Source organism: Lathyrus oleraceus, chromosome 2 (genome assembly GCF_024323335.1).
Source record: "Lathyrus oleraceus cultivar Zhongwan6 chromosome 2, CAAS_Psat_ZW6_1.0, whole genome shotgun sequence".
Taxonomy (NCBI): Eukaryota; Viridiplantae; Streptophyta; class Magnoliopsida; order Fabales; family Fabaceae; genus Lathyrus; species Lathyrus oleraceus.
The window spans coordinates 23,286,945-23,304,487 of NC_066580.1; the positions used below are offsets into that span (position 1 = coordinate 23,286,945).

Sequence of the window (17,543 nt, forward strand, 5' to 3'; positions counted from 1 at the left end):
TCAACCCTAAAAATAACATATTAAAAATATTAAAAATATCACATATACAAAAAATACATAGTAAAAAATATAACACATACCGATTAGTCGTCGTGTCACCCAAATGTAGCACTCAATTAATCCATGCTCCAACAAATCTCTGTCTATGTGGAGTCAACCATGTGTCTTTCACATAATTAATAAATCCACTATAATCAACATATGCATGCTCAAGTTGATGCAACCGTTGACCATACTCAACCTCACCACTAGTCCAAACAACTTCTATCCATAATGTGTTTATCGTCTTTTGCATGTCATTCACCACATATTGCTTGTATTTTGCACCAACGTTTTTGTTAATGTGAAATCTACATGGAAAATTAATCGACCTGGGAAACACAATTTCAATTGCTTTCATCAAAGTAAGATCTCTATATGTCAAAATCACTTGTGGACACAAATCTTTCTTCACAAACAATTCTTTAAGTTTCTCCAACACCCAACAAAAATTATCTGTCTGCTCAGACTCCATATACGCAAATGCGATAGCAAAAGTCAACTCAGTTGATGTCATGCCAACAATTTCAAACAAAGATTGTCTATATTTGTTTGTCTTGTAGGTGTTATCCACACAATAGGAAAAATATTTAACAACTTAACTGAATCAGGATGAGTCCAAAATATCTCTCTCACAACTTCCGAGTCATCCCTTTTTCTACTCCAATACACATAGCCTACATCCTCAATAAGCTTAAACAAATGTTGCATCTCACTTCTAGGACCTCTTATCTCTTTTTCTATCATACTTTTATGCTTGTATATTTGAGTAATCCAAGTGACATTCTCTAGATCTCGGTCTTGCAAGGAAAGCAATATGTGTCTAAGTGGTACATGTCTTTTTGTCAAATCAGCGACATGTTGTTTCTCATCTGTGGTCAACCTACCAACAAATGAATGACATTCTAATCTATCAGGTAAACCATGATTATGAACCCCATATTTTACATCAATCTTCCAACCAGACCCATCTTTCGCCGGAGTCGACCTGATTTTAAATGGGCATCCACATTTTTTGGATGCACTTTGGGTTCCACTGTCAGTATCCTTGTATTTCTCACCTTTATCACAACCAAATATTAATTTGTTACTTATCCCTCTCTTGCATGTTTTAGTATCTGAACAAGTGATAATAACAGTTACTTTATTATGTATTTCAACCTCTTTAATCCATCTGATCACCTCTTATCGTGTACTAAATCTTTGAGTGATTAAAAATGCATCAGAAGTATCTACACATATTTGGGGAAGAATTTCCATACATGCATAATAAAAAAAGGCAAAAAAAAGTAGAAAAAAAAATTAAAAATGCAAACCGGAAGTCTTCAAGGAAGAGTTCCAAAGACTTTCGGTGTATGTTATTTTGTTAACCGGAACACATATGATAAGTGTTCTGGAATGTTCTTTTTTCAAAAATTGAATCGAAACTCTTCAAGTAACTCTTCTGGTATATGTTATGCAGTAATTCGGATGTCTTTCACGAAGTCTTCCGGTTTGAAAAAAAATATACCGAAAGTGTTTTTCAATGAGTTCCGGTACGAGGGTGAATAGTGCAATTTTCAGAAGTCTCAATTGAATGGTTAAAAATAAAATGGTAAATTGATTAAAAATAAATAAGAATAAAATTGATATTTTAAAAAAAATATAGGGATATTAGTATAAGGGTAGGGGTATGAAATACAATTTTCTAAAAGTAGTGTTTGTTAAATCTGATGGCCCAAAAGGCTCTTGTAACTCCATTAATTTGGGATTTGAATCCTCTGCATTCACATATGAGACATTCACTTGCAGTTAATGTAATCTCAAGGTTATTTTAGTCATTGCAACTTTTAGTTGTATGTTCGAATCATGTTTTAGTTATTTGTATTAAATACAGTCAATGTGTGACTACAGGAAGCCAGATCCATTAATTTGGGTTACTATTTTCGACAAGGTCATACAACTAACCGAGTAAATGTGCATATTCAAGTGGTGGTGTTTATCCCTTTTCAATTCTTTGTTGTACTAATTTATCGTGCTACTGAAATAATAAAATTCATCGTGATATAAAAATAATAATATAATGGAATAAATACAATTACCAAACAAAAACAAACATAAATAAAGAAGAGATTAATTATTATGTACTGTCAATGTAAAAAGTTTTATACAATAATTTATCATCATCATCTATTTGTATTATTTTATAGATTTTTAAAATAAAAATCAAATTTATTTTAATATCCAACGACTATGATTAACTGATGATAGTGTAAAATTCTTTTACATTGACAGTGTATTTCAATTAAATCCAATAAAGAATTTGAGAAATGTTGATAGCTTTAATTTTTGATTATTTCATCTTTTTGTTTTTTAAAGTTTAAAACCAAATTTCTGATAAATGCATTGTTAAAATAAAACCAAATTTAATTTTATTACTTGACGATAAATATTCATCACCAACCGTCTATCATTTCAAATAAATATCTATCAAAGATATGAAGACAAAATCATTTAAAGCGCACTTCATTTTCCCTCCACAAAGCCACCGACAAAGGACATACAACAAACACCAATTATTATCCAAATTTTCTATGAAAATAAGAGTCACAGGAAAATCAAATAACAATTCAAAACACAGTAACTCACAGGCTCAGTGCATATCCAAGATGAAGAAAGCACAAGTTGTGTTTATCCCTTCTTCTGGTTTGAGCCATTTAGTTTCCACCCTTGAGTTTGCCAAGCTTTTAATCAACCGTGATAACCGTCTCCGAATAACCGTTTTAGTTATGAAATCCCCAAACACCTCTGAAACTGACGCATACATTCATTCCCTTCCCATCTCCGATTCACTCCGTATCGTCAACCTTCCAGAATGTTCTCTTCCTCTAAACACGGATCGAGCTTCCGCCATGACCGCTCTCCCCGAAGCTCAAAAACTGAATGTTAAACAAGCCGTCTCTATCCTCACTGCCGAAGAACAACAATATGGACCCCTCGCTGCCTTCGTTGTTGACATGTTCTGCACCACCATGATTGATGTTGCTAAAGAATTTTCTGTCCCTGCTCTCATCTTCTTCACTTCCAGCGTTGCTTCTCTTGGTTTATCGCTTCATCTACACACACTGTTGGAACAAGACAACTTGGATTCCACTCAGTTACTGCAGAAGAACGAGTTAGCAGTTCCGAGTTTTGCTAACTCCGTTCCTATAAACTTGATTCCTAGTTTTATGCTACACAAGGGATGGGAGTCGTTTTTTGAGAGATATGCAAGTGGCCTCAAGAAATCAGATGGCATTATAGTAAATTCATTTGAAGAGCTCGAATCACACGCAGTTCGCTCCTTTTTCTCTCATCCTGATCTAGCAGCTTTACCTATATATCCAGTTGGGCCCTTATTAAACCCTGAGCCCAAAACTGAAAGCACTGCTGATTCATTTGATATCATCAAATGGCTTGATGCTCAGCCTCCTTTCTCGGTAGTTTTCCTCTGTTTCGGGACCAGGGGTTCTTTCTATGCAGACCAAATCCAAGAGATAGCACACGCTATTGAGAATAGTGGTGTTCGTTTCCTGTGGTCTCTACGTAAGTCCTCACCCTCAAAAGGCTTTAGATCCGTGCCCTCTGATTATTCAGTTTTAGATTTGGTTTCGCTTTTACCTGAAGGTTTTTTAGATCGAACAAGTGAAATTGGAAAGGTCATTGGTTGGGCACCACAGACTCAAATACTAGCCCACCCGGCCACTGGAGGATTTGTTTCGCATTGTGGATGGAATTCCACACTTGAAAGCATCTATTTTGGTGTGCCTATTGCGGCGTGGCCTCTTTATGCGGAACAACAAGCGAATGCTTTTGAATTGGTTTGTGAGCTGAAAATGGGTGTGGAGATTGCATTGGACTATCAAGGGCAATTCAATGGGGAATATAACTATGTTGTATCTGCTGAAAAGATTGAGAGAGGAATAAAGAGTGTGTTGTCCGTGGATGGAGAGTTACGAAAGAAAGTGAAAGAGATGAGTGAAAAGTGTAGAAAGACTTTGTTAGAAAGTGGATCTTCCTACACTTATTTAGGTAATTTGATTGATTATATTATGAATCAAGTATGAGACTAAATTATCGTAGTACCTGCTTACTCATGGTCTATTGGTTTAAATTTTTAACATTAGTAATGCTTGAAGTTATGATTTAGAAATTTTTATGTCTTGTATTACTTTAGTCTTGTCTTGCGCTACATCTTATTAGTAGGCTTGAGCACAATTACAATTAGGCTATGTACCGTCTAATGTGACCATATATAATCTGCAATAGATTTGAAGGTGATAATACTTAATGTTATAGAAATTCTAGCAGATTGACAGATGTTTGGATTGAAGAAACTCAAGTGCTGGCTGAAATGTTTTCAACTACTCGTTAAGTAAATGGATTTTGAATCTATTGGAATGTTTCTAACTTCTTAGTATGGGAGTTTTCGCTTGTTTGGGTGTCCCCGATTTCGAGGTTCTTTCATATTGTTGGTGTGATAATCAAGATCGGTTCCTGCGCTTATTGAAGTTTCTAGCTGGGTTGTTGTCAATGTTCAGATGAAGCAATGCAGTAGTAACAGAAGATGCAGCAATGATAGAAATATTGAAGATGGAATCAAGATCCATTCAAGAAGAAGAATCAATAACAGAATATTGTTATGAAAACTGTTAGAAGGAAGCAAAAATGATTGGTGCTTCTTGTATTCACATTATCCACATACAAAATGAATGAATAAAATATCAGTACAGTTTAGAGGATATATATATATATATATATATATATATATATATATATATATATATATATATATATATATATATATATATATATATATATATATATATATATATATATATATATATATATATATATATAATCCCCCCTCAAGTTGGGCAGTGGATGATACAAACTCCCAACTTGTCCAAACTACTCTTCAAAGATGGTGAATGGAGAGGTTTAGTAAAAATATTCGCCAATTGGTTATGTGTAGAGATAGGAAGAAGATTCATAAGTTTTGAATTGATCTTTTCCCTTATCACATGACAGTCCAATTCAATGTGTTTGCTACGTTCATGAAATGTAGGATTATGTGTCAAGTAAATTGCAGATTTGCTGTCACAAAACACAGATGCATGCTACTCAAATTGAACTAAGAAATCTCGAAACAGAAAATTCAACCATTGTAATTCACAAGTAATAGAAGCCAATGCACGATACTCTGCCTCAGTGGAAGAATGAGAAACTGTGTGTTTCCTTTTGGATTTCCAGCATAGTAAAGAGGAGCCTAACATGACAAATACCCAGCGACTGATTTCCTGGTATCAGGGCATCTAGCCCAGTCAGAATCAGCAAAACCAAAAAGACGTAATTTGATGTTGGAGGAAAAGAAAATGCCTTTAGCTAGGACAACTTTGAGGTACCTGAGAATTTGAATTGCAGTCTGATAATGAGGAACACGTGGCTTGGATACATATTGACTCAGATGTTATACTGCAAATGCAATGTCAAGTCGTGAGTTGGTGAGGTAAATCAACCTACCAATTAACCTTCTATATAGAGAAGGATCCTCCAAAACATTGTCTTCATCAACAGACAGTTTCAGGGTTGGGTTGAAGGGAACTGTAGAGGGTTTTGCTGCCAAGAGACCAACATCCTCCAAGAGTTCAAGAGAATATTTTCTTTTATTAAGAAAAATACCAGTAGGAGATCTAACAATCTCAAATCCTAAGAAGAAACGTAGCTGGCCAAGTTCTTTGATTCGAAACTTTTGATTCAAGAGATGTTTGACCTATTGAATCTCAGACAAAGAATTACCTGCCAATACCACATCATCTACATAAACAAGTAGTGTAGTGAATTCATGTTTGACCTTCTTAACATAAAGGGAATGGTCAGTCTGGGATTGTGTGTATCTAAGTGAGAGAAGGAAGGTGGAGAGTTTTGAGTACCATTGCCTGCTGGCCTGTTTGAGGCCATATAAAGACTTCTGCAGTTTGCACACCTTAGATTCACCATAACCAGATAAGCCAGGAGGGAGATTCATATATACCTTTTCATGTAAATCACCACGAAGGAAAGCATTGTTCACATCTAACTGTTCTAAGTACCAACCTTTAACAGCAACTAATGATAAAAGAACTCTGACTGTAGTAATTTTGGCTACAGGAGAGAAGGTGTCAAAGTACTCAATACCCTCCATTTATGTATATCCCTTTGCCACTAGCTTGACTTTAAACCTTTCAGTAGGGGAGTAGGGAGTAGATTTATGAGGTGTATGGCACGTTTGATGCAGAAATTCCACATATTTAAAGGAATTGAGGAATGAAATAAAAGGGTTCTAGCTACATTCAATATATGTTGATGTTTCCTCTCTACTACCCCATTCTGTTGGGGTGTTTCAACGCAGGACTTTTGGTGAATGATACCTTTAGATAAGAGAAAATCACTAAGGGCAACAAACTCACTTCCATTATCAGATCTAAGGCATTTCGAAGAAGTTTTGAATTGAGTCTCAATGTATGCTACAAACTGTATTAAACTATTCTTTGTTTGATCTTTGGATTTGAGGAATATAGTCCATGTATACCTAGTATAATCATCTACCAAAGTCAAAAAGTATCTATGGCTCAATATAGAAGTGGTGGCAAACGGCCCCCACAAGTAAGCATGTAGTATTTCAAAAGGAAAAGAGGAAATAGTAGTACTGTTAGGAAATGATAGTTTCTTTTGTTTGCCAAAATGATAAGAATCACAAGGAATATTATTGTGTACATAAGGAATAAAAGGGAAAGCTTTGGAAATGTATTTCAAACCATCATTAGAGATGTGGCCTAATCTTATATGCCAAAGATTACAAGAGGAAGCAGAATTGGAATGAAGGGCTTATGATTGAGGAGTAGCATCAAGCATATATAATCATCTTTGTAGGTTAGCTGTACCAATCACTGCCTTGGAATGGTTCTGCAGAATGGCACAAGAATTAGCAGTGAAGTTAACATGACAGTCATTGTTATTAATAAGTTTAGCAATAGAGAGTAAGTTAACATGGAAAGTGGGAATGTAGAGTACATTATGAAGAGTAAGGGTGGGAGATAAAACTATGCTACCATACATAGAAGCAACTATTTGAGAACTATCTGGTAAACTAACATGGATACGAATTATGTCTTTATATGATTCAAAGGAGGCTAAGTCATATAAAATATGGTTTGTTGCACCAGTATCAAATATCCATAGGTTAGGGTTCTTACCATGATCATTGTAAGCATGATAATTTAGGACAAAAGGGGATGAGGATATGGCATTAGCTTGAGGTGTGAGTTGGGACTGTTGGATTAAGGCCAAAATGTTGTTGTATTGTTCTTGTGTAAAACCAAAACTTGGTTGAGATTCATCTGACCCTGCATGAACAGATGTAACAACAGTATGATTTGAAGCATTGGAAGATTGGGTTTTACCTTTACCTTTGAAGCCAGGTGGATAACCATGCTTAAGGAAACAAGTCTCAATTGTATGATTAGTTCTCCCATAATGAGTGCATACACGGTTATGTCCTCGAGCTCCACCTTATGGCTTGCCTCTGAAAGTCTGACCATTCTTGCCATTAGCATGTCCTGAATAAGAACTGTGAAGCTGAAATGCAGTTACTTCTTCGTTAGCTGAAGCAATAGGAATGACCATGGATGACCCTGCATAGTTCATCTCTCTTTCTTGTTGAATCACCAATGAAAATGCTTTGTCAATGGTGGGAAGGGGTTGCATTATCATTATTTGAGATTTGGAATGTGTAAACTTTTCATTCAACCCTTTAAGAAACCCGATAACATAGTCTTGCTCTCTGTATTTTCGAATTGAACCAATGGCACCACAAGAACACTGTATGGCGCAAGAACAAGCTAGTACGGGTCGATAATTCTCGAGTTCATCCCACATTACCTTCAATTGAGTGAAATAGTTCGAAACATCAAGAAAACCTTGACAAAACTTGTATAAATCTTCTTGAATATCTGAAATGTGGAAAATATCACCTTGTGAAAAACGGAGCTGCAAATTCTTCCATACGTCAGCTGCGCTTTCGATCCACAACACAGACTTAGCAATAGATTCGGAAATTGAACGATGAATTCATGCCAGGACCATTGTGTTACACCGAATCCATGTGGCGTATAAGGGATCAGAAACGGGAGGTTTTGTGAGTGTATCGTCAACGAACTTGTCCTTGTTCTTAGATATCAGTGCAATATGCATCGATCTCGCCCAAGTATGGTAATTTTTATCATCAAGAAGAGGTGAAACGAGGATGATTGAAGGATTTTCATTTGGATGTAGGTAATACGGATTCGACGAATTTGTGGAAAAATCGGTGAAGCTCTGGTTAGCCATGAAAACAAAAATGAAGAGATAGTAAGAATCTGCAAAATGAAACATTAACGCAATCAATTGGAGGGGGGAAGGAAGAACAATGGCTACCAGAGCTAGTGAAGCTCTGATACCATGTCAAGAATGTGTGATTGGGCCTAACTCAACCCTACAAAACAGGTTGATAAAGTGAGGACTGCCTCCACTTATAAACACATGTTCATACTATATATTATCCGATGTGGGACTCTTAACACACACCCTCACGTCCAGGACTGAACATCTGGAGTGTGGAAATAAATGGTGGGTGGCCCGATAGCGGAAACCATAATAGATGGCCCCCCGGATCTTAAACCAGGCTCTAATACCATGTCAATGTTCAGATGAAGCAATGCAGTAGTAACAGAAGATGCAGCAATGACAGAAATATTGAAGATGGAATCAAGATCCATTCAAGAAGAAGAAAAATCAATAACAAAATATTATTATGAAAACTGTTAGAAGGAAGAAAAATGATTGGTGCTTCTCGTATTCACATTATCCATATACAAAATGAATGAATAAAATATCAGTACGATTTACAGGCTATATATATATATATATATATATATATATATATATATATATATATATATATATATATATATATATATATATATATATATATATATATATATATATATGCTAATAGTTGTTGCTATGATGTCCGCAATTTGAAGCTATCATTCATTTCTTCCCGACTCGTCTGATCCTTTCGAAAACAGTGGCCTTGTAGGTCGTGTCAGCTTTCTTTACTGGTTACACGGTGCTAGGAGTTGGTACTGGTATAACAGGTGTAAGGTTCTGGCGGAGTGATTCTTCCTTGCTTTTGGTTTTTGGAGTATTGCTACTGCTGCTATGGCAAAGTTGTTTTGATTCAATGTCCGATTGTAGGATTGCAGAATTCATAACAACTTTCATCTGTTCAGTTCTTCATTTCTTCGAGTAAGCCGTTGTTTTGGTTCAGCTCTGGTTCACTGTGTTTGCCCTCGTATACCGTTGTTTCCAGCACTGGTTCACCGTGTTTGCCCTCGTATACCGTTGTTTTCGGCTTTGTTTTGCTCCGCTCATTGTCCGTACAGGGGTTCTATGATATAGGTGGTTGTTTTTGGTGTTCTATGGAATAGATGGTTGTCCATGGTGTAGTTTTAGATTTTTATGTTGTTGTTCCTTGTCTATTTTTTTAATATAGTAGGAGCTTTGATTTGTTATATTCACTTTAAAGGAGTGTTTAGTATTGTGCTGATTTCAGACATCTCTTATGTCTTCTCATTAATCTATTTCTTTTTGCTGATTAAAAAAACTTCAATGTTATACATATATATATATATATAAACAAAACACATACTTAACACACATTCACCTCCAAGTGCTATTTGTACCATAATCTATCCATGAAGCACTTGTAAATTTTATATAAAAGACTACTTGGTGCCCTTTTCAAAGTTATCACAATACCCACTTTTAAGGTTATCATGCTCTTACTTTAAATATCATAAATCAATCCAACAAATATTTATACTCTATCTTTTTCAAAGATTCATTATTCTTTTATCCCTATTAAAAATAGATTTCATTTTTAAGTTTATTTAATGAATATGAATACAGAATATTTGTTCATAATAATAGTAACAGAGAATATATTTCAAAGCTTTCAACCAATAATTAATTAAAGTTGTAGTGTTTGAATGAAGATCATCAATTATGCTTTTGACACAGCCAAATATCAAAGTTAGAAATAGTATAGATTAATCTCAGAATGTTGACCTAGAGTTGGTCTTTCAACATTTATTCAAGACGTTTGATTATTCTCTTTTTCTTTTTTCGATTATATATTTGATTAATTATGCACTTGTTCATTTTATGAATATAAAATTCTATACAATTGTTCAGAGTATCAAAAGTAACTATATTTTATTGTCTCCTAAGAGACTAATGTGTTTCTAAAAGTTGTTTAATAGTGTGTATAATTTTAAATATTATTGGAAGAAGTTTGTTTATAAAATTGGGATAAACGAATGTAAATTGAACTTTAATATTAACAATTGAAAAAAATGTATGGGAGTTAGATTTCATTTACCTACTCTCATGTATGATCGTGATTAATAATATATAAATTTAATCTACTATTAATATTATCACAATCACCACTCTTCGTCGTAGCTTATAACTAAGTCAATAACGTGAAATCAATCATATTATCTAATATATGATTTCTCTGTCTATTTATAGTATCTTAATTTTGTCCCGATGATTTAAATCAACTCTCGATTTTTTTATCATTTGTTAAATTCTCTCAATTAACTTCAAAATACAAAAATATTTCAATTTATTCTTTCATTTTTCATTTACCACCATATTTACCATTTGTTTTTAATCTCATCATCAAAATCCAAACAATCAAGTATTTAGGGTTTTAGTATTTTCTAACAATAAATCAAAAATTAAAATTCAAAGGCAAAAGCAAAATGACAAAATATGTAATCATAACTAAAGACTAATTGTTACTTTTCAAAAATAATCAAGGAATCTTCCTCTTTGATGCTAGTCATTTTTTATTTTCATATTTACCCCCACTTTACCTTGCCATTTTGGTGATACATTTGTTGCATTATATGTCACATTATGGATGACTTAAGGACCAAGTTTTTGCAGCGTAAATAACTCACTAAAGTTTGCATTTTCTCATCTTCTATCTCTATCCCAAAACTCTAGCAAAGTTTGTCATTTTCCTCACCCATTCTTAGTTTTCCTCTATAAAAATAGGTCAATTTGTGAGGAAAAGATAGTGCTTTTAGAGTAATAAAGTGCTGAAAATTTTGAGAGAGAAAGAGAGAATTTTTTTTAATCGTGAGAGTTGGAAGAATAAGCCATTGATTGGTCTTGCAAATAACATCAATATCCTCCATCTCCAAAGACTTTATTATTAGTAACCTTTTTTTCCCGCATCTTGTCTTTTTTATTCTTTTATGTGTTGTTGATTTCTTATTCTTATATGTTTATATACTCTTAAATATATTGTGTTGTTTCTAATTATGTTAGTTGTTTGAGTCAACATTTATACACTTCATAGCTACATGTTTAGGATGATAACTAATGGTATAGAATGATCACAATTTCTAAAACTCATTGTGTTATGTCCTGGAAATCAATTTCATACCTTAAACAATATTATGCGAGTATAATATTGTCCGAAGAATCAACCGAGTACGAAAAAATAATTAAAGCTCGGTGTTATATTATGATTTTATTTGGTAATTTTTTATTTCCAGAAAGTACAGGTAATTCAGTAAATATTATGTATTTACCGTTGTTACGCAACATTAATAAGGTAAGCATATATAGTTGGGGTTCAGTCGTGTTGACCCATCTATATAGTGCAATGTGTAAAAAGGCAAAAAAGAATACTTGTACATTTTTTTTCATGTGCGTATTTGCTACAAGCATGAGGTTGGTCAAGAATGTTGTCACTCGCCCCGATAAACGATAACCCATTCATGTTCCCGTTTACAACAAAGTAAGTGTAACACTTTACCATTTAATTAATTATATTTTATATTACAATTAACTGTAAATAATATTTTTCATTTTTTTTTATCTAAGGTGGTCAGTAAGGGGGATGAACTATAATAGGTGTCTGAAACACGTTATAGTAGTCTATCGCAATCTATTGGACGAGGCGATGTAATACTCCTACACAACTATATTTTAATTTAAAAATATTTATCAAATTATTTATCATCTAATCGTTTCGTATTGTTTTACAGTTTATCTGGAGGCCATATGTGGGTCTTGATCATCATGTGAACCATGATGATGCTGCAGTTTGGACAACAAAGACACCAATTATCCGGTTCACTACTGTGGAAATGCACCAGAGTGACCGGGTAAAACTACAGTTCGGCATGCAACAACAGATTCTAGAACCCCCGACATGTTTGGGGAATTGACATCAAAAAAGAGTTGATGCCCAATGGGATTATTCCGACTAGAGAGACTTTGCAAAAGAGATGTGTCGTCAATGGAGGATGCGACGACAACACATCTTAAACGAACCAGTCATCCATGGTGCAAGACCAACTCAACAATATATGGCATGGTTTAGGTCGATAACAATGCAATAATTTGTGTATGACCCACGGTATTTGATAGATCCATGCCAACTAGCTTCGTCATCGTATGCTCAACAACAAGTTCCCGTCCAACACCAATATCAAACCATCCAAACCCAAGAACCAACCTCACACCGTCAACCTATCACATACACCCAACAACTAAACACCCAACTTTACAATCCATTCATGCCATCCACCCAACAACTAAACACCCAACGTCACAATCGATTCATGCCACCCACCCAACCACAAAATCAAGAATTAAACCCTACCCACCAACAACCATACGCTTCAACCACAACCGTCTATAACCTAGATGATTCATATGAGTCACTTCATCGTTGCCCCCCACCAATGACCACTCAAACATCTCATCACCAAAACGCACAACCATTATTTAACTATAGTACGCCCCAGGAGCCATTGCTTCATTTTCAAAACGATTCAATGTTCCAATTTAGGCAACAATCCACAATCCACCCCAACCTCATCGACCTAACTACGATGACATGGACACCGAACTCCATTACGGAAGCGTCGTTGGCCAGAGCCCCTCCGGATATTGGGAACAAATGATGACACATCTGTCAAATACAGCTGGAACTTCCGTCGGACCTTCACACCAGCCATCATTCGATCAGGTCAGCACACAAAGACCCCAAACACCTCAGGAAAATCGTGAGAGACCTCAGAGACAAACAAACACACCTAGATGTGGAACAGGGGGACGTTTCGATCGGGCCGGTCATTAAATTTTTGTCAATCCTATGTAACATTTATTATATCATGAATAAACTTTTTTTACATTAAATTTTATTTTTCATAAATAAATAAATAAAAAATAATAATAATACAAGGTTGTATGCGTCAGATGAATTGACGGATACACCACATGCATTAAGTAGGCGCCATAGACATTGACGCCTCCTCATGAGGCACAATGCAGACGCCATGGACATTGGCGCCTCCTCACGAGGCTTCCAATGCAGGCGCCAAGACATAAGGCACCTCCTCTTGGTTCAAGACGGATGCGCTAGTTCATCTAACGCATCTTTTTTTAAAGGTGGTTATTTTAGAATTTTTCTTTAAAAAAATATTAATTTGAAATTAATTTTGGAAATGATGGTTATTTAAAAAAAATCAAAATGAATAGTTTATCCATTTTTTTTTATGAAAGTAACATAGAAAAACCCCTTACAAAATAGACAACTAGACAATTGGTATCTATGCATCCCATACTATCATTTCTTTCTCCCAAGATATGAAGACAAAAACACTTACAATCTCACTTCACTTTCACTCCACAGAGTGGTCATCCCATCCATCCAACAAAGCCATGACATCATCACTCACATGATAAACTTTTACTTCTTGGAAATATATTCTGAAAATTGTACTCTCTCCTTCCAACATTAAATATCAATTTAAAATTAATGAGTGTTCCAAAATAAAATAATTTATTTTAATTGTTTTTTAATTTAACCTTTTAATTAATATTATTTTTATTATTTTTAGTTTATATTATTATATATTTTAATAAAAATATTATTCTCTCTTTTATTTATTTTTCTTTATGTAAAATAATTAACTGAATCACTTATAATAGAAAAGATGTAATTTCATTAAAAAAAATATTATTCTCACCACAATATTACATTTGCACTTTATAATTTATATTAATCATCTTTGATTTTCAAAATTATTTTTAATATCTTGATTATTATTAATCAATTTCATAATTAAATTAATCAATTTTTTTCTTTTCATTAACTAATTTTGATCTATTATTAAAGATTATTTTTAATATCTTTATTAACCAACATTATCAATTTATTAACCAATTTTTTAAATTTATTTATATAAACATTATTTCATTACTTTAAATTGTTTATGGGACATTGTTCACATGTACGTCTATAAATATATTTTTTATTTTAAAAAAATACTGTTCATAAAATATAAATACGAAAAATAATATATATGATAACTATTTTGTGTAAAAAAAATGTAGGAATAATATTTTTTTTTCATTAAAAGTCGTGTTTGCTAAATCTGGTTGTCCAGAAGGCTCTTGTAATTCCATTAATTTGGGATTTGACTCCCCTGCATTCACATTCACATATCAGACATTCACTTGTAGTTAGTGTAATCTCAAGGTTATTAGTCCTTACCACCTCATGTTTTAGTTATTTGTATTAATTTGCAGTAAATGCAGTCAATGTGTGACTGCAGGAATCCAGATCCATTAATTTGGGTTACTATTTTCGACAAGGACATACAACCAACAATGTATTGACTCACTGAGTAAATGCATATTCAAGTGGTGTTCATCCCTTTTCAATTCTTTGTTAATTTATCGTGTTACTGAAATAATAAAAGAGAAAAACTATCTTGACACTATTTGTAACACTTAAACCGTAGTAGTATGTAAGAAATCTACAAGTTTTAATTTTTTAATAATTAATTTTACTTTGATTTGCTTGCAAGAGCTTTATGCTTTATAATCACATACGGTGTATGAAATGCAGTGTCAAAATAGCAAAGTTGATGTTATAATTATATCATATATAAAACAAGAGCTTGAATTTAGAAACATTCCAATATATTCATAATCCATTGACTTAAGGAGTAGTTGAAACCATACAGTTTAGACTTTAACTATTTCCAAGCCAGCACTTGAATTTCTTCAGTCCAAACATCTGTCAATCCGCTAAATTTCTATAACATTAAGTATTATTGCAGATTATATATGGTCACATTAGATAAAAAAAATTGGGATAGTAAGATTGCAACAATTATATCTTCGGTCTCTTGTTGCCATGCACATTATTTCAACATTATATTTGACATCTTGTCGTCAGTAGAACAAAGTTTCATGTTCATTAAAGACCAACATAGCCTAATTATAATTGTAGCGCGAGACAAGACTAATGTAATACAAAACATAAAAATTTCTAAATCATAACTTAAGCATTATTAAGGTTAAAAGTTAAACCTATAGCCCATGAGTAAGCGGGTACTAGGATAATTTAATCTCATACTTGATTCATAATATAATCAATCAAATTACCAAAATAAGTGTAGGAAGATCCACTTTCTAACAAAGTCTTTCTACACTTTTCACTCATTTCTTTCACTTTCTTTCTTAACTCTCCATCCGCGGACAACACACTCTTTATTCCTCTCTCAATCTTTTCTGCAGATACAACATAGTTATATTCCCCGTTGAATTGCCCTTGATAGTCCAATGCAATCTCCACACCCAATTTCAGCTCACACACCAATTCAAAAGCATTTGCCTGTTGTTCCGCATAAAGAGGCCACGCGGCAATAGGCACACCAAAATAGATGCTTTCAAGTATGGAATTCCATCCACAATGCGAAACAAATCCCCCGGTGGCTGGGTGGGCTAGTATTTGAGTCTGTGGTGCCCAACCAATGACCTTTCCAATTTCACTTGTTCGATCTAAAAATCCTTCAGGTAAAACCGAAACCAAATCTAAAACTGAATAATCAGAGGGCACGGATTTAAAGCCTTTTGAGGGTGAGGATTTACGTAGAGACCACAGAAAACGAACACCACTATTCTCAATAGCATGTGCTATCTCTTGGATTTGGTCTGCATAGAAAGAACCCCGGGTCCCGAAACAGAGGAAAACTACCGAGAAAGGAGGCTGAGCATCAAGCCATTTGATGATATCAAATGAATCAGCAGTGCTTTCAGTTTTGGGCTCAGGGTTTAATAAGGGCCCAACTGGATATATAGGTAAAGCTGCTAGATCAGGATGAGAGAAAAAGGAGCGAACTGCGTGTGATTCGAGCTCTTCAAATGAATTTACTATAATGCCATCTGATTTCTTGAGGCCACTTGCATATCTCTCAAAAAACGACTCCCATCCCTTGTGTAGCATAAAACTAGGAATCAAGTTTATAGGAACGGAGTTAGCAAAACTCGGAACTGCTAACTCGTTCTTCTGCAGTAACTGAGTGGAATCCAAGTTGTCTTGTTCCAACAGTGTGTGTAGATGAAGCGATAAACCAAGAAAAGCAACGCTGGAAGTGAAGAAGATGAGAGCAGGGATAGAAAATTCTTTAGCAACATCAATCATGGTGGTGCAGAACATGTCAACAACGAAGGCAGCGAGGGGTCCATGTTGTTGTTCTTCGGCAGTGAGGTTAGAGACGGCTTGTTTAACATTTGGTTTTTGAGCTTCTGGGAGATCGGTCATGGCGGGAGCTCGATCCGTGTTTAGAGGAAGAGAACATTCTGGAAGGTTGACGATACGGAGTGAATCGGAGATGGGAAGGGAATCGATATATGCGTCAGTTTCAGAGGTGTTTGGGGATTTCATAACTAAAACGGTTATTCGGAGACGGTTATCACGGTTGATTAAAAGCTTAGCAAACTCAAGGGTGGAAACTAGATGGCTCAAACCAGAAGAAGGGATAAACACAACTTGTGCTTTCTTCATCTTGGATATGCACTGAGCCTGTGAGTTACTGTGTTTTGAATTGTTATTTGATTTTCCTGTGACTCTTATCTTTATAGAAAATTTGGATAATAATTGGTGTTTGTCGTATGTCCTTTGTCGGTGGCTTATCCTCGGGTAATAAAATTAAATTGGGTTTTATTTTAACAATGCAGTTATCAGAAATTTGGTTTTAAACTTTAAATGACAAAAAGATGAAGTTATCAGAAATTAAAGCTATCAGCATTTCTCGAATTCTTTATTTGTGTTTGTTTGCTAATCGCATTTACTCTATTATCTTAGCTGTGCTATTCTTACACTGCCTTCTTCATACACTTATATTACAGCAAGTAAAATGTTGGTTGCACATAAACCTAAATAAAATAAATTAATAAAATAATAAAACTAGTATATTTTATATATACTTACGTGTATGTGTTAAAACTGATATACAGAGTACCTTATGCACTGTCAGTATAATCGATTCATCACCATCACTCGTTTGTATTACTTTATAGAT

At 34.3% G+C, this 17,543-nt stretch overlaps 2 protein-coding genes and 1 long non-coding RNA gene across 3 annotated transcripts; 2 read left to right on the forward strand and 1 right to left on the reverse strand.

Annotated features, from left to right (window-relative positions):
* The first annotated feature begins 2,559 nt into the window (after positions 1-2,559).
* Positions 2,560-4,799, forward strand: LOC127117793 (UDP-glucose flavonoid 3-O-glucosyltransferase 6). The gene is made up of 2 exons (XM_051047902.1): positions 2,560-4,089; positions 4,369-4,799. Exons 1-2 carry the CDS (start codon positions 2,613-2,615, stop codon positions 4,371-4,373), a joined length of 1,482 nt encoding a protein of 493 aa, XP_050903859.1. The 5' UTR covers positions 2,560-2,612; the 3' UTR covers positions 4,374-4,799.
* A 6,446-nt stretch (positions 4,800-11,245) lies between these two features.
* Positions 11,246-13,307, forward strand: LOC127117796 (uncharacterized). The gene is made up of 3 exons (XR_007802034.1): positions 11,246-11,956; positions 12,043-12,123; positions 12,207-13,307. It is a non-coding gene; the product is annotated as an uncharacterized LOC127117796 (long non-coding RNA).
* Positions 13,308-15,411: 2,104 nt separating this feature from the next.
* On the reverse strand, positions 15,412-17,086 carry LOC127117795 (UDP-glucose flavonoid 3-O-glucosyltransferase 6). Its single transcript, XM_051047903.1, has one exon. It carries the CDS (start codon positions 17,024-17,026, stop codon positions 15,590-15,592), a length of 1,437 nt encoding a protein of 478 aa, XP_050903860.1. The 5' UTR covers positions 17,027-17,086; the 3' UTR covers positions 15,412-15,589.
* Between the last annotated feature and the right edge of the window lie 457 nt (positions 17,087-17,543).